The sequence below is a fragment of the Neolamprologus multifasciatus genome, chromosome 14 (assembly GCF_963576455.1).
Source record: "Neolamprologus multifasciatus chromosome 14, fNeoMul1.2, whole genome shotgun sequence".
Classification (NCBI taxonomy): Eukaryota; Metazoa; Chordata; class Actinopteri; order Cichliformes; family Cichlidae; genus Neolamprologus; species Neolamprologus multifasciatus.
The window spans coordinates 34,898,908-34,922,510 of NC_140452.1; the positions used below are offsets into that span (position 1 = coordinate 34,898,908).

Consider the following 23,603-nt stretch of genomic DNA (forward strand, 5'->3'; position numbering starts at 1 on the left):
TCATCTCACCATGTTTGTGCTTTCTGACTAGGACTTGCAGTGGGACAGGCTGGGCTCTACCAGGCTATTGCCATGTATGTTGTGGCCTACATCATCATCTGTATGACCGTGCTGTCTGTCTGCGCCATCTCCACCAATGGAGCCCTTGATGCCGGGGGAGCTTATTGTATCCTCTTAAAACACACACACAGAGAAACGCCATCTGCATACAACTGTAACAGTGCCAGTGGTGCAGGCACTGAAAGAACCAACACTAGTTAAACAAATATAATCTGTATGTTGGTGCAGTTCAAGACTTGTCAGTGACATTGAATGGACCTAGGGTTGGCGATTATCTGTACTAAAGACACCTTTAAAGTATCATGTTTATTTTGGGTCCTGACCAATAGAACCATTATAACCACATTTATACTAAAATGTGCAAATAAGCCAGGATTACATTTTAAGTATTTTTGCTTGAAGTTAACTGTGAAAGAATAACACTGTACATTTTGATTCATTTGTAGTATCTGGGCAACTTAACAAAGCCTTCTAGCAATTTTGCTTTTCCAATTCCAATTCGGATTTTCTCTCATTTTATTTGAGCCATGACCCTAGATGAGGCACTGACTTGCGAGGATAAAACTTGGGAGGATCCAGCCTTCCAACCATGACCATGTCCACGGTTCTAAATGGTGCATTTCCAAGATTATTCAAAATTCCTCTTAGCCTAGCTTCAACAACTCTTTCCTACATCTTCATAGCATGGCTTATCAACTTTATCCTGCATCTGCTACAGCTCTGCCCTTCACCTGTTCACCCTACATATCTGTATATCTCCATTTCTCAGGCATTCTCTCACTTTCCTCGATTGTGTGAAACAACCTGGTAAAAAGTCCACTGCCCTCTCTCCTAAACATTTCCATACCTGCACAGCTATGTTATCTGAACCACCTGCCTTTCCACTTTTCATCCTCTTCATAGCAGCCCTTACTACCTCCTAACTAATCCTCTGCACTTCCTAATTCATCTTTTTTCCATCCATCCTCTTCTCTCTCTCTATTTCTTGGTTCATCAGCTCCTCAGAGTACTCCTTCCATCTTCTCAATGCACACTTTTCACTTGTTGAAATGCCCTCTGTCCTTAATCACTCTAACGCATGTCCTTTTCAGATTAGTCTCTGTCTGTCTAGCCAATCATTGCAAGTCTTTTGATCTTATCTTGGTGTCACTATAAATTCACCGTAAGCCTTTTCCTTTGTCTTTGCCACTTCTTGCCTTTGCTGTATATCTAGCCTCCCAGTATTCCTGTCTACTTTCTTTTTACGGCTTTTTGTTTAAATGTTGTTAGAAGTGGGTGTTAACAGCCAGTATGCCTCGGTTTAAAAGGAACACAATCCACTTACCAGCACTCCCAAAACTTACTAAGTGGTCTTTGGACAGCTTGCTGCCTATTTTAAGACATAAGTCTTTATGCTAAGCTAAGCTAATATAAACCAAAAAAACTACAAGGGAGGTAATGATATTGCCTGAAACTATTAGACTACTATCCGTAGAGAAATGCACATACATGTGAATGAATAAAACAAGTGTGCTTTGCCTTAACGGCACTCAGACATGATCAGCCGAGCACTGGGACCAGAGTTTGGTGGCAGCATCGGCATCATGTTCTTCCTGGCTAATGTGTGCGGCAGTGCTCTGATGGTGCTCGGTCTGGTTGAAGCCATCTTGTCCACATTTGGAGTCCCTGAAGGTAACTTTCACTTTCATAGTTTGTCTCATTAGCATAATTGTGTACTTTTGTTTGAAAAACTCACATTAAGATTGGGAGTGGTGTATTTAAGCTTTCTTAACATTATTAAAATGGGTCTCTCATTTCATCCTTCTAGCTGGGAATGTAGCCACTTCTCACTACCAGGTTCTTCCATCTGGCTACTGGTGGTCTCTGCTTTATGGCACTGGGATTGCCCTACTGTGCCTGCTGGTGTGCCTGGTGGGAGCCCACATTTATGCCAAAACCACCTTCCTCATCTTTGTGATTGTTATTGTTGTCCTGATCACTGTCTTCATCAGCTTCTTCGCCGTGCACCCTCAATCTATCACGCTTCCTGACCTGAAGCCCAATGCGACGGGCCCCACCACAGCCAATTTTACAGGCTTCAAGTTGGAGACACTGCTTGGGAACGTATGGGGTAAGTTAGAGGACTGCTGGGTCAAAAAGTATAAAAAAAAAATAGACCACCATGTTGGTATGAGCAATAAGTGTCTTTTATGCTCTTCTGTATGTTTACTTCTTGTGTACATTGTGCATAATACCCATACACTCCCTATAAAGCCACCATGATGTCAAATATTGGTTGGCCCATGTCCCTAAGAGATCTACTGGCAGCTTCAAAGCGATGCATAATCAGCAAATTGCTTCCACTGTGTATTCGGCTTAAGTGATTTTTTTTTCTTCTTCTTTTTTCTTCATTCCAAAATCTCGGAAAATGAAATGCAGCATGTTAATAAGTGAGCTTCAGACATGCTGGTCGGCAGGTTTTGTTACCTTTGGACTGATTTGACTCTATTCCCTGCAATCTCAGCCAAACATGTGAAGGTGTAAACACCAACCAGCGGAAGTCGCTGTTGTGGAGAAAATGGTGTCATTCTTCTGACAGTGGCTGCTTTCCTAAAAGCACATTAATCTTTTTTTTTCATTTCACTGCTGACTGAAAAGGAAAGCTTCGTAATTAGAGGTTATACATGTGTCCAGGATCTTAATATTCACAGAAGCCAAACCAAGCGCTCCTCTGTGTTTGCACTGCCTTACTGTAAAGCACATGATTTGTGAGCTAATTGCTCTAACTCAGGCATGCACACGTGGCAGCTATTAAACACACATCTTTGGATAATCCCTGTTTTCAGTATGAGGACGCACATGCACACACACACACACACACACACACACACACACACACACACACACACACACACACACACACACAAATGCTTGTAAAATAAAAGGTTGTGCTAGGATTTGACTGAAAATTGTGAATACTGACAACCATCCAGAGAGAAGGAGATTTTGTATAAATCCTGGTGTTCTGCAGCAAAACGTTTGACTTTTTATTCCATCAGTGACAACATCAGTACTGAGCTTTTATTTGTTGTGTATCTCCCTGAAAAGGGACCCCGTCATGTTCATTTCCAAGCGGCAAGGTTTTATTTATGGAGCCTACTATAGTGGCTTTGCGTGCCTCACAGTTGAAAATAGTGCATCACTTTCTTATCCTGGGCCTTGGTTCAGCAGCTCAGTTGATTGCCTCCTTTCTGCTTAAGACCTTTACACACCAAACATGTTAAATCTGTGCAAATAATTTGTGCATTAGAAATATTTTTTAGACTTGCCTATTAATGCAGCCATTCACACCGACTACATGATGTCGCTGGATGAATTTGCAGCGTTTATTTTTTCGAACCAAGCTTGAAATCATTGCTTGATGTGAACTTCATTTTCTTTCACGGTTCATTTTTTTTTTAGAATGAATGCTTTCGGTGTGTATATCCGTTACATGACAAGTTTGCATCCCAAAAATTTGGAATTTTGTGTTATTTTTCACACGTGCTTGCTGTGCAATGGCTGTTGCATTTCTGCCCCTTGCAGACAGAAGTTTTAAGCAGCAGATGCGTGCTCACATTGAGCACAGACCAAATAAGTGCTATCCGCTCTCACTGAGATTATACAGATCAAAGGCCAGGAAACCATTGGCACTGAGCTTTTATATCACTGAACGGTGATCACAAGTCTGTCTTGTTCTTAGATAGGATGTGCACTCCCAATTGTTTTGTCTGATACAAATAGAGAAGACAGAGAATGGATGTCTCACAGATTGGAGCTGCAGAATTGAATTTTCCCAAATAAATCATGTGATAGATTTGATGGCGCTCTGCAAACAGCAGAGAAGCGTTACAAAGGATTGCTTTCTCTAATGCACCAAAACATGATGGAGCTGGATGGGCAGGCAGGTGCAGCAGACTGAAGTTTTCTTTGAAGAGTGGTGGTGTCGATAAAAGCATTGACTCCAGGGCTGTATCTGTTCATATGTCTTCCTGCAGCTGATTACACTGTAGATTACACAACGCAAACCACGATGACCTTCGCCACCGTGTTCGCCGTCATGTTCAACGGCTGCACGGGGATCATGGCCGGCTCCAACATGTCAGGTAAGTGAACAGATGTTGTGTATGTGCCGCCTGGTTACCTGTGTCAGAACATACACCATAAAACCTGCATTATCCATCAGGTGACCTGAAGAATCCCAGCTACTCCATTCCCCGGGGCACCATCACAGCCGTAATCTTCACCTTCATCGTCTACATCATGCTCAGCGTGCTGGTCGCCTGCACCTGCGATCGGTCAGTAAAAAAAGTTGGTCTGAAATTATAACTTTTGAATGGAATCTCAACCTGATTCTAACAAGATATGAGGTCGTTTGGTAATGTTCCTGTAGTGCCAGTGAAAATGTAGTTTATTACCACAAAATGAATTTTCTGGAATTGTCATGGCAGCTCACACTGAAACAGGCAAACTCAAATCTTTCTAGCTTGATATGGACCCCGTGAGGCCACAGTCACCTCTACCAGCCCTTTAAACACGCCCTCTGCATCACAGTGTTACTATTAGAGAAAAGTGCTCGCGGACGTTTACAGTTCCAAGTTGCAGATCAGGCTACAGCAGCCTTCATGAGATACACAATTCATATCCACCTGGACTGTGTTGGATGGAAGCAGGTGAAAAGATAGTTCTACATGTTTAAGCATGTTTAGGTCGAGTGCTCAAAGAGTTTAGTTGGCTTTTATCCATGAAGGTTTTGATTGAACTTGGGCTGGCTGTAGCTGAGGAGGAGCTACTAATTGGAAGGTTTGGGGTTTGATCCCCTGCTGCTCCAGTCTGCATGTCAAAGTATCCCTGATACCATGTGGTGTTCACTGATTTGCTCTCTGATACATTCATCGAAGTGTGAATGTTGGATAGAAAGCTCCCGCATAGGATAAAAGCCTGTGTGAATGGGAGACTGAGGTTTTTAGTATATAGTGCTTTGAGTTGTCAAGTAGAGTAGAAAAACACTATACAACAACCACTCTATCTACCATTAAAATGCTTTACCAGTAAACATGTGACAGTGTTTTTTCTTGTTCCCTGCATGTTATGACTGAGAATCTGTGGCAGGTACTTGTGATCAGTTAGGAACATTTAAAGACGTGTTTTAAATCAAAGCCAACTCTGTCCTGAGTAGTAACCACAAACAGTATAAAGAATGTTGGTGAAGCGTCGTCGCTTTTTGCAACCAGAGGTATTGCATTTTTAGTTTAGTAAATCCCATCAAGGCTCTGGTAAAGGAACCTCTCATTCATGTAGCTCTGTTGTCTTAAAATATTGGATCAGCAATTATCAGAGAGCTGTAAACACACAGCAACTTTACATTTGTTCTCGACCCTGGTGGCTTTGTATAAGAATGAATTAAGGTTGCATGAATACCAACAGCAGCAATTCTATGGTACTAACCAGTATGGTGTTTTTTTTTACCAGTTTCACACAGTGCCTCAGTACTCATCCCTAAGTGTAACAGCCCAGTGTTCACAGAGCCGTTCATATTGCTGAAATCTTTGAGTTCAAATGCAGTGCTGTAGTAGTGGACACAGCACATTTTCCCTTCAGCGATGAAATCCAATACTCATAAGGTGTCAGATAATGCAGAGAGGGTTCATTTTCTGCTTCACCACGCAGAATTGGAGCATCAGAGGAGGCCGATTTCAAAACCGTTCATTCCAGCGAGATGTTATCAATACCAGGTGTCAGTTAATCAAGCCAACTATTGTAATGGAAACACATTTGGGATTCTCATATCTTTTATATGTTGTTCAGTATGTTTGCTCTAGTGACTGATATTACTATATAATGGATCAAGCATGATTTATTTATAAAAGTAAAAGCATCATTAAATCCAGGTATGTTGTTAAGAGTGAAATGTTTTCATTTCATACTTAAGGTTAGATACATTAAGTTCTTGATGTAGCAATTGCCACTTGCTTTTCTCTGGTTATCTGTCCTTCGTCTTCCTCACTCTAAATGTCTCGTTCTATCTGCCTTTTGCTGAAAGTCAGAGTTCAGAATTGATGCAGCTTTAAAGTGAATGTTGCCAAGGTGCTAAACTGACATGACAGGGCTATAAAAGAGCATCGGAGATCAATACTGCCACCATTTACTCTGCTGCTGCGCCCTCCCTGTATCTGCCTACATACACATATACTTGGTGATAAGAAGTTTCTTAACACACTTTCTCTACATCTGCACTGTTGAATGTGTTTTTCTAGAATCACAAATGTTCATATATCCTTTTCATGATGTAGCTATTTAAATGCACACATATTATGTGTTGTATTATAACAAAGGTAACCTTGTGTTTATCACTAGCGAAGGCCATTCTCACATGACTCGTATCGGGGATGAAAACTAATATGTGGGTGGTGACGTATTCTCTGATCTAAATGTGTATGTGTACACAGTAGGAATACACATTGATTGTATACTGAATGAACACTGAATACTAGCTGAAAGTAATAAAGAAATGAAACGGATAGCTCACTGAGTTTTTGTAAGTGGCTAATATTTAATAGGGAAGTAAGAAAACTGCTAATCCATTAGTGTACATCCTTTTTTTGTTTGGTTTTTTCTTACTGCTCATCTGTTTCTGGGCTGTGGGGGGAACAGTATGAGGAGAGAGCCCAGACCTCCCTCTCCCCAGCCTACACCTGGAGCTCATAGAGTTACACTGAAACTGAAACTCTTAAACATGTCCCGGGGTTTCTTCGGGCATGTCCAACTGGGAGGACCCACCTACGGGACCCCAGTTGGAAATGTCTTAAACATTTCCCCCAAGAAGAACCCAGGAGGTGTCCTGGTCCAATGCCTGAGCTATCCGAACTGACTCCTTTTGATGTGGAAGAGTGGTGATTTTACACTGACTAACTTGTACCCGAGTACTCTCAGAGTTGCCAATTCTCATTCCCGCCACTTCATTACAATGTAAAGTTTTTAGACTACTGTGGTAAATCTTAGAACGTGTGACGTAACCTGTGTAAGTGGCGATGTTAATTACCAAAACTAAAAGTGAAGACTAAATCCTCAAAATAATTAAATGTAAGTAAATTGTTAAAAGTTGTTTGCTTAATTGACAAACAGGAAGAGCAAGCCAGTTAGAGCAAGCTATAACTCTGATTGAAGGTAAAACGTTTAAAAGGGGTCATCAAAAACTTTTCAAACCATTAGCCAAAAGAAAATCAGTTGTTCAATACAAAATAACTGATGTGCAAAAAAACCTCCATGATGTTATAAAATGAATAAAGAACAATTAAAACAATTAGATTTGTATGAATTGGTCACACAGGGCTGTCAGGTGTGTTCAAACCAAAATGTTAGTTACTCCTAACCTAGCCTTGTACGACGAACGATGCTTATCAGTCAGTGATGCACTTGTTTGCACTTGTTTGCACTTGTTTGCACTTGTTTGCACTTGTTCTTAGAAACCTGGTCATACGACTTATTTCTTCACTGTACAGAGGAAGTGCAAAGGATTCCTATTAAAGGACAGTAAAAGGAACAGATGAGTGAGACAGAAAGTGAATCATAAACTTATTTGCAGAACCGTGCAACCTGTCCAACAAGGAAGGAGACATCGGCACACGTGGTGTAGGGTTTTGTACAGCAGGTTTCATGCCTGGTAAATCATTTCTTTCATTTTTGTTAGTTTGCTTGGGATCATTTGGTTTATTGAGGTTAATGTGAAGCCATTTCCTAGAACTGCTGGTATTTCTGTTCCTCCTTGTGTAGTTCAGGTATCTGACTTTGAGATTTTTGACTTTAAATGTGTTTAATTGTGGAAAACATGGAAAAGGATGGTTGCTAATTTTAACTTTAAACCAGTCGCATACTTTGGCATGTTGGCTTTTCTCATCCTATTGAAAGAAGTAGGTTTTTTCATGTTGTAGTCTTTTGCCTGTAAGAAGATAGCTGGAATTCACTGTTTGTACTTTCCACAATTTATGCAATAGTCTGTGCAATCTGTGGTGTGGGGTGGGGGAGTGAATCACCAGACCAATGTTTTGTGCAAACTCTTAAGACTGTATTAATTTGCTCACTAGTTGCTACCATCAGCTAATTAGTGTGCTTGTGGTGGCAGGGGACACTGAACAGTCCATTTTAAGATTCAGCTTTCATTTTCTCATGGTGCAAACAGGAGCTTATAGGCATTACCTACTTGTAAGTAGTGAGCTGCCTTGTACATCATCTCCCGCTTGCAGAAAAAAAATCCATTTATTTTAAACCTTCACTGCTATTTCTGCTACATTAAGCTGGCTCACTCCTTGAAAAATATTACCAACAATACCTGAAGTGCATCATAAAGTTTATTGAATTTCTGCAAGGAAATTGCTGGAAGACCAATATTTATCACACTGCGAGAATTCAAGTAACATCTATTTTTCAAGTGCAAATGGTTCCAGAAATGAGGGAAAAAAAAACTGCCATCCATTATGAATGCAGGTCTCATACACCTATTCAGAGTGTACACTTGGTGAAAACTACCCCCAGATGTTGTGATGTAACTACAATAACTATGTCTTCATTTTATGGTTTAAAAACAAAACAAAAACAAAACAGGCTGATTATTATCAAGATACCAAAAATCCTCACGAGTAATTATTCACGTCAAGTAAAAGTCCGTTACACTTGTTTTTTGTCTGGCTAGCCAAATTGTCCTGATCTGAAATATATTTGCTTCAATTATCAAACACTTGATAACACTTTGTTAATAAATTATGAATTTTTAGTTGATTAAATTTGAGTTAATTGTTGCAGAAAAATTTAATAAAGATTAACAATTAAACAATTAAAAATAGTTTTTTAATCTATGAACATTATCTGGATGGTTATTATGATGGTGCAGGTATTTATTAAACTTTGTAGATTGTCAATAGGTAGTTTAGCTTAGTGCATATATAGACTTCATTTGGATGGATAATGTAATGCTGGATCTCAGGGATGTCAGAGTAGAATTTGAATTTTTCTTTTACTCTTACTTTGAGTGTAATTGAGTGTTTAAATAAAGTCAACCCTTTTTATAATGTTAACATGAAACACCAAATATGCAATAAAATAAATAATAATTCAAATTTTTTAATAAGAACTTTTTCAGGTTCAGATGCAGTAATTAAAATTGAAAAATGTCAATTTAAGAAAAACTCATAAATATTTCCAAGAATTAGTTGTAGTTCTGTTATTTAGATCACTCATTGTTTATGGGTAATAGCTACAATAAAGGTGGGCTGAAACTGATTACTCTATGCTACCAGGGAGATGAAGGTTGATGTTTGGCAGCAGATGAAATTGGCACTAATATGGCCAGGTTACTTTTCTTTGAACTTCTCCAATGTCTGTCCATAAAAGCAAAAACAGCACACCCTCCGCCTGTTGTTCCACAAGTTGTCCAAAGTGTGGCAGTGACGCTCTCTCTACAAACTGCAGCTCTTCTTTGAAAGATTTCGCCTGACAGACCAACCTTGACACAAAGCTCTTCTTCTAAATTGCTACCCTCTGCAAATTGTAGCTCTCCATCATAGCTTTTAAAAGCAAAGCAGTTAAGATTGTGAGTATTTAAAAGTAAATGTTAGGGAGGTGAGAGAAGGGCTGTTGAAAATGTTTCCTTATAGCTGTGTCTGTGTGTGCGCCGCTCTTGCAGCATCTCTCTTGTCTTAGGTGTGAGCGATCGTCAGCGTGTGCTCATTATAACGAGGGATAAGATCATTCACCGTGGCGCTGACAGCTTCAGATGGTTCAGGCTCGGTTTTAACATGAACTAATGTATGATGTGCTTCAGCTAGCTGAACTTTTCTGTTATGAGCTGTAGGTGGAGGGCTCACAGATTCTTTTTTCTTTTTTCCTTCCATCTGTTACTTCCATGCAGAGAAAGTAACTGAGTTGGATTTTTATTTTAAGTATAAATCAGAATGGACTTTTGAAGTTTGATGGATTCAGTTATTATAGTTTAGCAATGACACATCATTATAAAATATTTCAAAATATAAAAGAGTGCGAAGGCCTTCACTGAAAGATTGACTTTTCATATGTACTTTTTAAGAGCACATTTTGTCCTTTGCAGCTATTAGCACTACAAAGAAAATGAAGCCTATTTGGATGGAAAAACTGTCCAACTGGTTTCCAGGTCACCATTAATCGAGCGGCTGCATTTTGTCTGTTTTGAGATTATCGCTGATGATATGCCACTATGGTAAGAGGGGCTGCAGATGATGGCGATGTAGTCTGAGGGGATAGGAGATAAAGGGGAATCTATTAACCTCATGTGACCAGCCAGCCAGCCATGACAGATTGCCCTGTCGCTACTTTATCAAGCTCTTTTGGTAATGTGTGTGTGGATAATGAAATGCATGACAACGCAATGTGCTTTTCCAAGCTGATGATGATGGTTATTATTATTATTGTTATTATTATTATTATTGGGCTGAGTCTTAACAGGTTAAAGTGGTCTAGTCGGGGTTTCTGTCTTTGCTTGATTGATGTCTTTGTGTTTGTGTGAGCGCAGCACAGTGCATCAGTGACCTGTGGGCTAATCCGCCCTATGCTATAGAAGCTTTTGTATTAATAACCGACTTTATAATTATATTAATTTGAATCTGCTGGGCCTCCTTTTGTGGTGCTATCTCTGACATGCAGCTTTGTAAATGCATGCGCAATCCGTACACCCCCTGAAGTGCCTCTCCCTCTCATCTAGCTCCTCTGTTGTCCCCTCTACTCTCTCGCTCACACTCACGCTCACACACACAGTGTCTAATTCCCCTCACTTTTCTAGAAAACACATCTTTCTTCACAGAGCTTAACACTTTTTTCCATTGGCTATTCTTCCAAACACTTCGCTGTTTGTCTGCGCTCTCTTGTCTTCTCCCACGCACTGCCAATTTCCATTCTACTGCCTTCCTATCCATATTTTAACCGTCCCTCCCCTAGCTCAGATTACCTTTCATGCTTGTGTTTACTTTTTTAATTATTCAATATCATCTCCTCTGTTGATTCTGCACCTTCTGTGTAGATCAACTCCTACAACTCAACTTTTTTGTTTTTTAAGAATTGAAGGGTTTTTTTACTGTCTCCCACTAAATGACTGTGGCCTAAGGGTGGGCCACAAGCTATTAAGATAGAGTTTGCAAAAGCAATGATCAGAGAATTACACAGCTCTCCATTTGAATATTGGCACCCAAGCAAACCAGCGTGCTACACATGCAATTTCAAATTTGTGCTTAAAGCCAGCACGTGTAGGATTTCAGAGTTTCGGCTTAGGTGTCCCACAGTGGAAGTATCAAGAAGACAGACACGATTTAGCCAAGGTACTCAGAGTGGTCAAGCAGAATTTCTGTTTGACAAAAGTTGTCTAAATAGTTGCTTTTGGATTGTGTCATGACATGGGGAGGGGATATCTTGAAATGGCATTTCAGGCAGGTGCATGAGGCCTATCCAATCAGAAGAAGTTGGCTTAAAGGGAGGGGATTTATTTAAGTGGATGAACTGAGGGTTTACACACAGTATTACTGTAGGATTAACAAAGTAACCTCAAATTATGCAAGCATGCTCATTTAGAGTCCAAGATCACATATACAGAGATGGAAACAGAACTGAGGGAGCTCAAACGAACCTAATCAAATGAGAAAGTGGGGAACATAGAGGTCTAGTCTTACCAAACAGGACATGATGCATGTTGTGGTACATAGAGAAAATCATGCCTTTGAACTTCAAAACATCTAAAAACCATAAAAAGAGAGGTACATTTATAGAACTGTAAAGACAGTATGATGTTGGCATTATGCATTTACGGCACACTAAAAGTCCAAAATGGAAAGCTACAGAAGAATTTCATCTGATCTGACTCTTGATTGCAGTTTCTTTTTTCCAGCTTTGGGCAAAACAGTCACTTTTTAATATTTAAAAAAAGATACAAAGTCTCTGTAGTAAATATCAGTCATTTAGCTAATGGTAAGGTTTTTATGTTTTGTTTTTTAATGTTTGCCAAAATATCTGAGCTGTCTTGTATCTCATTCTGTTGATGCAAAAGTAAAAAGACTAGAAACTGGAATATAAAACCATTAAAGACCACAAAAACTACACTCATACTTCCTAGGCCCCCTCTTTGTGGCGGCGTTGCAAAGTTAAAGTATACATGAGCTTACATATTCTTATTTCTGTAGTCTATTAACTTTTGTGTGATGATTCTTGTGCTTGTTTCCTTTGCTCTCTGGCCTTCTCTTCCTCATTGTCCAGTGTGTAGTCACTTCCTTATGCTCTTATCCTCACTCACCTCCTTCTCCCCATCCCTTTCTCCTGGTGCTATCACCCCACAGCAGCATTCTTGGCTTCCATTTCCAGTTTCTCTCTCCTCCCTGTCTATCATTCATTCATCCGTCCACACAGCTGCACTCCCTCCTTTTGTTAGTCACCTCCTATCTCTCTGCCGCAGAGATTCCAGTCACTTTCGCCCACTCTCTCTTCTTTTTCTCGCTGCCGTCCCAGTTTTTGAGGAGGTGGTAACAATGACGGCGGCACAGGCCAAGTTTTCGACAACATGTCCTCTCGGGATAAAAAGCTACAGCAATGGGAAGGAGAGACACAGGAGTAAAGGGCTTTAGACAGAAGAGAGAAAGGGAGGATTTGGGTCACAGAGAGGTGTGGACACTGGGCTTTTCATTTAAAATGGTTTGGCAGGCATATGTGTTGTCCGTGATGGATATGAGGAAGCTCATTATAATTGATGGATAGCTCACCTGTTGTCTGTGGGATGCACTAAACTTGAATTATAAATAATAATAATAATAGTTTTCTTTTACTTACACCATGGTACAAGTACAGAGGTGAAATATGGACTTTTATGCTAATATAGGATTTTATCTCATCTACTCAAAGTCTATATTTCACCTCTGTAACTTGTATCTTGCTGTAAGTAAAAGTACATTTTCACTCCAATAAACTGTTTAAGCTCATTTGTGCTAATAGAAACAATAGAGTTGTTCTGGAGCTTCCAGGGTTTGTTTGAAATTGTATCTGTAAATTTCTGCTCATATTAGAATTCATAATGAAAAGAAACAGAACTGATTTCTTTATTTTTAGCTAAATTTCTATAGGCCATTGTATTGACTTTTTGAAGCAATTACAAGCAGCCCGACTTAAAAATTGTTACCAACATGTAAACAGCAAAAGCTGCAGTTCCTCAAGTGGCTCCTTGAGGTTAACTCCCAAAGTGAGTCTCATTAACATAGATTCCCATTTGAACTGCACAACTTTATAGTAGAAACAAGTCTGGTACGAATTCCAGTTTTGGTTAGGGCCAGGGTAGGCCAGCTGGGTTCCCTAGAGGTCATAAGGTTAACAAGGTTAACTGTTACCTTGAGTGAAAAGTTGCTGCCAACACAGGTAGCTAAATGAAATGGCTGTCTGTTAGGTGTCACCTTAGTTAATTTGAAAAAACTGGACCTCAATACCATGTTTGTGGTGTGTGGCATTTTAATGCAAATGTCTGATGAATGAATTGGCTGTTTGTGTGATTAATTGTACTAAATGTATATAGTACCATGCAAAAAGTTGTTTGCTTCTGTTATTTTGATGTATTCCTAAAATAGTAACACTGTCAGCTCTCTGTGTCTAGGCATTTCACTCATATAGTCACTGGATGCACCCTCAAGCTTACTGGTATGATTAGAAGCTACCAAGCTGTTCACCCAGTCCTCTTGTCCATAAATGGTTACTTCTGGCTCCCCAAAAAGATGTAGATGGCAATGCCCCAAATTTTAAATTCAAGGCCACTAATTGCTCATTTGCCTTCATTGTTGGGGAACAGCAAAGTTTTGCAACTAACTGAAACAGGCCCACTCTGTAGCATCTCCTTTTGTAAAAGCATAATTCCCTGTCTGGGTGTAACCACATCACAAACTGTTCAGTGAGTTTATTTAATGCACATCACTTCAAAATGTTAATTATTCACTGGAGTCTTTTGGAATCCTAAGAAAAAGGCTTTCCCCTCGCCATGAACCCCACATCAGTCGTGCTTTGTTAAAAGCATCAGTTGCAAATGATCGAGTAATAAAAACAAGACGCTGGAAATTGGAAGTTGGTGCAAAGAATGACCGAATAAAAAAAAACTGAAAATTGGAAATGGAAAATGAAGAGCTGCTGCAAAAACAAGATGACAATGTTGGAGGGGAAAGGATTTGATAAACATTTTATAAAAGAAGATGACGGTTCCTGAAAAGGCTAAGATGTGCCGAGAACGTGTGAAGGGTTGGGAAGAAAGGGAAGGCAGGCGACTGAGGAATTGATAAGGAAAAAAGCGATGGAGGTTGTGTGTGTGTGTGTGTGTGTGTGTGTTTGTGCACGCAGAGGCCTTGTTAGATATTGATCCCATTTAATAATCCTTAACCACAGTCTACTCCCCTGCGGGCACTTAACCATCCTCCCCATCTCTTGCTGACTCTCACGGCCCCTCTCTTCCTCCCTTTATACTTTGTGTTCCTCTCCTTCTCCTCGGCTGTTGCTTTGTCTCTGTGCATCTCTTTCTCGCTCCTCGTGTCTCTTGGCTGTGCTGTAAAAGTAAATTTAAGGTCAAGATGAAGGGAGGTTGAAGACCAACAGTAAATCCCATCTGTAAACGGTAATATTTTAATAGAAAGTCAGGGTTAAAAATGGCAGTACATGTGGATTTTGAAAGAAGTAATTATTTAGATGTTACTGCTGTTGAATGAAGGATGCTAGAAATTAAAAATCAGGATTTCTCCATTGCTCCTGCTAATCAGTCTCTCATGTAGGTTTTGCTTTGTTGAAAGCAACAATTAACTCAATTTTGTTCCTGACTGAAGTGAAAGATGTTGTGCAACACATGTGCTTAAAGATCCACTGAAGTAGGGACTTGAAGTTCACGGAAAAAGGTGGATCATCAGTAATGAGCTCAAGCTGCACAAGTCCAAGTAACATAAAAGCCTGACACCTTACTAGGTCATGTGGAGAAACCTAACAATTTTCTCCTTGGGCAACACTTGGCAAGACTGGAGAGAGAAAAACTTCTTTTAACAGAATGCTCATCTGACAGAACCAAGCCAGGGTGGCTGCTGACCCAGAGCAGTCAGGTCCCTTAGGTTAACTGCTTTGAGGATGAAGAAGGATAGAGCCGCTGCCTCACAATCTGCTCTTTTTCTGTACTTCTGTACTTACAAGTCGCTTCTGCTGAAGTGTCTTAGCTGAGTGAAACACACCAAATTGTTCACTTCTGGGAACATTACCATCAGAAATGAAAGCAAGTCATTGGGTCCCAAATTCCTGAAATGGCAGGAGTGTATGAATTTGAAGGTTGGAAAACAAAAATAAGTAGCTAAGATGTTAAAAACAGTACAAAAGTGAAATGATTGTCTGGGGAATAAGGTTAGACATAGCCGTTATACTTGAAGAGTTTCATATCCACTTTAAAGGTGTTTTTGACAGTGCAGGTCTTGGAATTTGTTTTTGCCTGAAAACAAATTAAATTAAATGTCTTTCTGAAATCTAAAGAAATAAATAATCATCACCTTTTGTCTTTAATTAAAAGTCTTAGCACTACATACCACCATCTCTGTTGCAAACTAAGAGAAGTGAATCTCTCTCCATCAATGTTACAGTGAGATTCTAAAGTGATGTGCAAAAGTCTTGAACCACCAGTTGTTTCTTTATATTTTGCTTCCAGGGATCCAAAGGAAAGGAGTAAACTGCACCAGTGTTGCAGCTACACATAAAACACAACTTGGCAAAGAACCAATTTAAAATAGGCGTGTTAGGCATGTTGTTACTAGCCCCTTTTTTGGAAAGAAAACACCCATGTAATTTCCTCCCGTTTCTTTACTTGAATCTGTGAAAACTGCCAAAGATAACAATTTTAAAGGGTATCCTGAAGAGCTATTAGCCCAAAATGTGTCATATCTCAGCACAGTGTGCAGTGTGTCCTTGAAACATTTGGGGAAACTGAACAGGTGGAGGACACTTAAGGCTCATCAGAAATGGTCTCAGTGGAAGAGCTGCAGTAAAGAAGTCATTCTTGCAGAAGAGAAACAAGAACAGGTTGATGTATGCCAAGTTATACAAGAACAGGACTCCATCACTGATGAATCCAAATTTGAAACTTTTGCTGCACATAATAGTTAGTTTCTACAGCCATCTAAAAAACATGGTGGAGGCTCTGCCATGTTTTGAATCCTGCATTTTCAGCCAAAATTGATGCAACTGTGAATGTGGAAAAAAAGAGTACCCTCAGACTTTAATGCACCCTGCAATGCGATCCAGAAAACATCTGATTGTCAACGGCTTCATTTTTTCCGCTTGGCAATGATCACAAACACAGTTCCAATACAATAAAAGCACAGCTGGATAGAAAAACACACAATTGAACACTATCAGCCATGGACTGACCTCCCCAGAGCCGAGACCTCAACATCATTGAAGCAGTGTGAGATCTTGTTTACAGAGAATATGACTGTGTTGGTTTTAGTCATTCAGGTCATGGTAGGCTTCCATGTCTGTTAAGATATAGTAGTCTTTACAGGCCATCAACAAACAGACATGTTGACACCATGTAGCACCAGGACCAGGTTATTCTTGCTCTGGACACGGAGGAAGTGCAGCTGCTTTTTGGGCCTTTTTCCCAGGGCATTTGTGTTGTGGTTCCAGGTGAGGTTAGCAGAGATATGGGGACACAGATTTCACTCATTCTCCATTTCTAGTGAGAGAGGAGTGGACCTGTGTGTGCCGCCTGAAGTCCATTATGAGTTCATTTGCTATAAGCACATTCAGGTTTTCTGAGCACCAGCGGGACAAGTTCTCTACGTGTCAGTTCCATCAGAGACGAGCTCAACCATGGTGGTGTCATTGGCATACTTGAACGCAGCCACTTTGTGGATCCGGTGCTGAGTGACAGTGGTGGGGGGAGAGGTGGGGGCTGAGTTGGAGTGATTGAGGCTGGTTGGCTATGTTTTTGATCCAGGAGCAGGTGTCAGAGGGGACCTGAAGGTGTTTCAGTTTGGTGGTGAGGAAGTCTGGACACTGAGCTAGTCCACAAAGAGCATTCTTGAATCACTTTTTCACACTGAGCCATATAGGTTTAGTGTTATCTTTGTCTAATATTTTAACGTGTTTGATGATGTGAAACATTTAAGTGTGACAAACACAAAAAAAGAGGAAATCAGGAAGGGGGCCACCACTTTTTTACACCACTGTACTGTGCCAACTATACCTACTTCCCATTTCCCTAACAGAACTTAAATAAGTTAGTGGTGAATCAAGATTTATTTCCACAGTACTGTGTATATTTTTTCTAATGCACCTTTGAATCTTATAGCGAGTGGAATGATTGACTTACAGGACCGTCATAGCTATATTTTAGACAAGCAAATGGCCACAAAATGGTGCAATGAGCATAAAAGTGATGTTAGCCATAAGCTAAAGCCATCTCAGTAACCAACTCTGATTTCATCTGAGTATGTATTGAACATTCTCGGGGATCATTAAACTAGATGATCCTCAGTGGTTACATTACTCCTGATGAGCGGTGACCTCGGCCTCTGACAGCAGCATACACAGCATTTGTGATAGCGATGCTGCACTCATATCATAATGCACCGTAACACACACACATGTACCCGCTCCTCATGTCAACTCATAATTTATCATCTCATTTGAAAAATCTCAGATAATTAATCCATAATGTTAGACTAAAGCACTGGTGAATTATCAGGAGCACAACACGTGAAATGATGGATTAAAAGATGAATGTGCATGAATACACAAATGAGGGCATGAATAAAAAATGGTAAACAAATAAGCTGAAGGATGGAGCGGACTGGGAGGAGTGAGAACAATCGACCAGCAATCTCTGTGGGCTCCTTTTAGTCATCGAGCTTTGTTTCCTCCTCTTTTCTAAATGAGTTCCTTTAATCTGTCACTCGCTCCCTTGTGCTTTTGTTCTCCTCTTTATTTCAGTGGCAGAGCTCATTTCAGCAGGGTGATCTGATCAATAATTACTATACAGGCTACACACACAGCAGTCACACAAAGATATACATATATAGTACTCCATAGGTAGCGAATACACAGCCTCAAAAGCAGTACAGACTTATTTATCCATCCATTGTCTATGCTAACCAGCACCCCCACCCATTCTAGGCCCCCACTGATCATATGTAGGCAGTTTATTAGAACTAAATTTTAACTGAATTGAATTAAATAGGATTTTTAGACTTGTCTATGGTGATCCTTGACTATAGCTATTTCTTTCATTGTTTTCACATTGATGGGATTTTTTTTGTCCAATTTGAACCAAATTCTTCACTATTTTTCTCCTTCTGTAACTTATAGTTATGTTCATTAGGGCTGCCACAAACGATTATTTTAAAAGTCAACTAGTCACCGATTATTTTGCAATTAGTCGACTAATCAGATCATGCATCCACTGGACGTAAAACGTACAGCTTATTGCACCAGCAGCATCTGCTCTTATATAACTACCATTAGCTTACAGCTTTAAGTGTTTAAGGTACGTGCTAACTAAAAATAAAGACAAGAAGATAGTTTATTAAATTTTAATGAAATCTGCAGATTGTTTCGGTGAAGTTTAATAAACTCAGCCGTCTGCTCCTTGTTATCTAAAATATAACAGGACACCAGAGTAAATTCTCAAGCATCTCACACTTCTGATAATCCGTTGTCTGCTTGAGGTTTATTCAGATGTGCAAAAACTAACTTTAATCTCAGCCAAACAGATTTACTCAGGAACCAATAAAATACTGAAAAAAGCCAAACAATAACATTTTCAGTTATCCAAGTGACTTATATATCATGTTTAACCGGAGTAGCAAAAAAAATCGTGGGTTTGAAAACGATTTGCCAGGAGTCCGGTGTTCTCACGGCTCTAGTTAGCCTTGCCCCCGGCTAACTATCGAGCTAGTGGGTAACAGACGTCTCCGAACACGTCGGAGCGCTTTTGAAAATATGTGGTGTCTTGATAAACTGAGCAGATATTTGAGGTTTACACAGCTACATTCTCGCCTGAAAATATGTTAAACGTTTATTTTGTGACCCAGAAAGAATAACAAGAGTAATATTAAAACTAAGTAGCTGCCGCCATTGTCGGAAACTGAGCAGGGCTGCGCTATGAACTCTGGGACACATCTTCTTCTTCTTCTTCGGGGGTTTAACGGCAGCTGGCATCCTTGTACATGCAGTGCTGCCATCTTCTGTTTCAGTCCGTTATTACACTCTTAAATCCTACTACTTATTCCTGCGTCTTTTGGGATCTTACAAAGCTTCAAACGCCGCGCCGACTATTAAACCAGTCGTCGACAATTTTGATAGTCGACGTAATCGTGACTAGTCGACTAATCGTGGCAGCCCTGATGTTCATAGTGTTTTTTTTCTTTACTCCTGCTGTACTTGATTACACTTGAAAACAAATCCACCATCACAGGTAGAGTCAGGCTGGCTGATGATGTAATGATTCAGCTTTTCAGGTGGCAAACTTCTTATAAATTTGATTCTGCTGTGATTCACACAGCAGTGTTGTGCTACTGGTCCTTAGATTAACCGTTGAGGTGTGGAAGTAAGAAGTCAGAATTGATTGCCGGAGGTTTCTTCCCATTATTTCCTCTTACTGTCACCAACACGCTTGCTCATAGATGGTCAGCTGATGGTTGCTTTTTTTTCTGTGTTATTGTAGCGTCTTTATCTTACATCCTAAAGTGCCTTTGAGGTAACTGTTGTTGTGATTTGGCGCTATATAAATAAAACGAAATAATATAAAACAAACATATTTGTAGTAAACTGTCAAACACAATGGAAAACTATCCAGTGTGTACCCACTGTCTGTGCTTCTCGTGGCTGCTTTTTCATAATTAGATGCTATCTTTGTGTCTATTTTGCATCATGGTATCTTTTTGGAGGAATGCATGCATGCTAGATGAATTCTCCCAGTCAGTTTCTCTCAGCAGCTAGAGAACTTTGTGTGCAAACACTAGTGGTCAACCATAAATTCTATTTAAGCAGTTCTAGATGCAGCAAACGGATGTAGGGCGTCAGGTTTTGTGGTCCCTGGATCTCATCTCTAGTTTTTGCAGGTGATGTGACTCTGTTGGTTTACCCTGTAGCTTGCACTGGGGTGGTTGGTCAGGGACCCTAAGTATGAACTTTTTATTAAGAACAAGTTATCATACTCCACCTTTCCTGTCCAGTCATCTGTTAATGATAGTGATGTAGGTTGTCAAAAGGTAGAATATGTCAACAAGCCCAACTCCACCCTTCAAAACGTAGCTGGTGTCTAGTTTTCCACTTTTTTCCTGCTGAGACATTCTGTCCCAGGACTATCCTGCTGCCAAGGTCGTACTGCTTAACAACTGCACCAAATTGCTGTCTTCCGCATGCATAAAAGTATGAATGCAAAATGCATTTGGTGCCATTCTATTATGAACCAACTCACACACACACACACACACACACACACACACACACACACACACACACACACACACACACACACACACACACACACACACAAACACCCCATTTGTCATCACTGTCATTTCACTGTGGCTTTGTTTTTGGGAGTCAGTTTGGAAATGTCAACCTTTTTGAGATTTATTTTGTTGCTGCCACACGTCAGAGAAATTAATAATCAGTCTATAAGTTCTGACCCAAATCATCAGTCACCTGTGTTACACATGAACGTGCATACACACACACACACGTGCCCACACATTATTTCCTCATCATGCATGCTTTTTCTTTTTTTTTTTTTTTTTTTTTTTTTTTTTTTTTTTTTTTTTTTTTTCGCCTGTCCCATTTGGTTCTTTAGCCGTCAGAATTGTTGTCTGAAGACCAACAAGGATACCCAATGGATTTATTTTGCCAAATGGATCATCATGGCATTGCCGTATTGGTCCATTTGATCGACCTTTGTTTTTATTATTTATTTTATTTTCAGTTGTTACAGACGGGACAGACATGAGTGAGGGATAGGAAAGGGAGAAAGAAAGAGGAAGGAAAAGAAAAACAGAAGGGGAGAGGGACAGTGAGAAAGGGGGGAAGAAAAAACATCTCCGGGATCACCTGTTGAGAGAAAAAGAATAGAAAACAAGCAAAAAAAAAAAAACAAAACAATGCAACATACTATACACAACACCATCGCATTAATCTAGCTAAGTGTAAACAGCAGTAAATACTAAATATTGAATGTTGTTGTGCAGCACGCAGGACAGACAGCGCACAATGTGCTTTGAAGTAGCAGCCAAGAAAGGTGTGATTTAAGTCTACGAACAGTGAACACCCGTGTGCACACCTGTGTGGATCGGCGCGCTTGTATTCAAATGGTTTCCCCATGTAATGGTCTGCTAGAGGATGTAGAGAGCCATAGCCCCGTCCCCCAGGGCATGAAGCAGGCATGGAGGAGATCCAGGCCCCAGACATCCAGAGGCCCCAGAGTGCAAGAGCCCAAGGAGGACCACCGGAGGGGCATCCGTGCCACCTTCATGGGAAGGGCTGAGGATCCCCAGATGAGGGGTCACCCAGTAGCCACCGGGCAGAAGCTAGAGGGGGCTGCACCGGCGTGCCCGCCGGCTCTGCCGGCAGCCAGCTGTGCCAGAGTGAACCGAGCCGCAGGCACAGAGGCCGGAGGCCCGAGGGCCCCCCGCGCCCCGGAAGAGGCCTGACCGAGCAGCAGGCGCCAGGCCCCGCCAAGTAGTCACCGGGAGTGAGCTGGTACATACCTGAGCGCCCAGCCCCGGACACCAAGAACCACCAACGCACCGACCCCTGAGGGCATCAGTCACCGGCAGGGAGTGTGGTGAGGGGAGATAGGCCTCCACACTTTGGAGGGCCTTGGAGTTCCCAGAGAGGTGAAGTCTAAGACCCGACCTGACATATAGACACAGACAAACAGGCACACACAGACACAGACATGCATTCCCACCCTCATGCACACATATACAAACACTTAGCACTCACCCAACGTAGGAATAAACCCGGACATGTAAATGGACATGTACACACAATCACACTCCCCAAACATACTCTATACCCCGGGTCCAGGTATCCTCACCCCCAGAGATGGAAACGGCACCCAGACCCAAGAGATGTTACCCTTCCCTCCGGGGTGGAGGCAAGCAGACCGCCCCAGGCTCCGCAGCAGCAGGGAGGCCAATCGGACAGCCAGCATCCCTTCCCAGCCCCCCCGCCCCGATGGCTAGCAGAGAACAGGGGTGTGTTAAGACCCCATACCTCCCTCCTCCCGCTCAAGTGTAGTGTTGCTGCGTGTTGCTCTAAAGTGTATTTAAAACAAGGGAGAGCATGGTGCTGCTGCCAGAGAGCAGCAGGTGTTAGCACGGCCCCTCCCGAGAACCCTCAATGTCTACATGGATTTAAAATTGAGAGGTGGGCACCGGCGCCAGAGGCAGGTTTGAATACACAGACCGTCTACTGGACGCCGTTAACGTGCCCACCCTCAAGGCCCTATATATATATATATGTGTGTGTTATGAGAGTGTAAGTAATGTGGATGTCTAAGTTGTGAGATAAAATTGAGGCACAGGTGGCCAGAAGAGGACAGAGGGGGGGGGAATGTCTCCCCTGCACCCTGGTGACACACCCGCACCCCAAAGCCCTACCTGTGTGGGTGGGTGTGGTGGAGCGTGAAGAGGGAGGCAGCCGGGGATGGGGAGGAAAAGAAGGGAGGGGAGGGTGTCCCTCCCTAGGGCCAGCTCCCCCGCTGACCCCAATATGCACCCCCGTCCTCTGGTATCCACCAAGGCAAGGGAGCCCAGGCCCATCCAGACCGGGGCCTACGGCAGCAACACCGCCAAGCCCCACAGGACCCGGGGCAGCCCACTCCACCCCACCGCAGAGGAAACTGTACCCACCCCAACATTCAATCATCTCCCAGACTACACAAGACACAGACACCCAGGTTAAGTTTATTCTCCACCTCTCCTATGTCTCTCCCCCACCTGCAGAGTGGACTCCTGCAAAGATGGAACAACCTCCCTGCCAGTTCAAGAGCCCCCCGGTTAGGCCGATGCACAAGAGGCCCCCTGCGCCAGGGCTGAGCCCCCGTGCACCCACCCGCCCACAACCTCGGCGACACACCGACGAGGACCGAAGCCCCCAAGGCCCAGCCAGAGCCCCAGCACGGAGGCGAAGCACCCCCGAACCCCAAACCCCCACGCCCGCCCCGGATCCACTCAGGGGCAGCCAGGCCACCAGGCCAGTAACCTACGTCCGCCAGCACAGACCATCCTCCAGCCCCGCTGCACGCGGCCACGAGGAGAACAACCTCTGAGAGCGACCAGAGCCACTAACCAGGTTATGAACACAACCCCCGGGTTAAGCCCTCCAGGGATAACGTCTCTAGGGGTCCTCCAGGTGCCCTAAGCCCATCCCAACCTCCACATCAACCACAATAGCCAAGGCGGGACCAAACCACGACCCCCCACCCCCGCTAGGTGATGGAGCCGATCAAAGGAGCCCAG

At 41.9% G+C, this 23,603-nt stretch overlaps 1 protein-coding gene across 1 annotated transcript in view; it reads left to right on the forward strand.

The window, feature by feature from the left end:
- The window catches only part of LOC146504504 (solute carrier family 12 member 9), a 74,418-nt gene that overhangs the window by 3,369 nt on the left and 47,446 nt on the right, over positions 1 to 23,603 (forward strand). Inside the window, exons 2-6 of the mRNA XM_085184807.1 lie at positions 32 to 166; positions 1,594 to 1,731; positions 1,868 to 2,170; positions 4,077 to 4,184; positions 4,265 to 4,376. Of these exons, the coding sequence (XP_085040933.1) occupies positions 32 to 166; positions 1,594 to 1,731; positions 1,868 to 2,170; positions 4,077 to 4,184; positions 4,265 to 4,376 (796 nt within the window). The remainder of the gene's footprint in view (positions 1 to 31; positions 167 to 1,593; positions 1,732 to 1,867; positions 2,171 to 4,076; positions 4,185 to 4,264; positions 4,377 to 23,603) is intronic.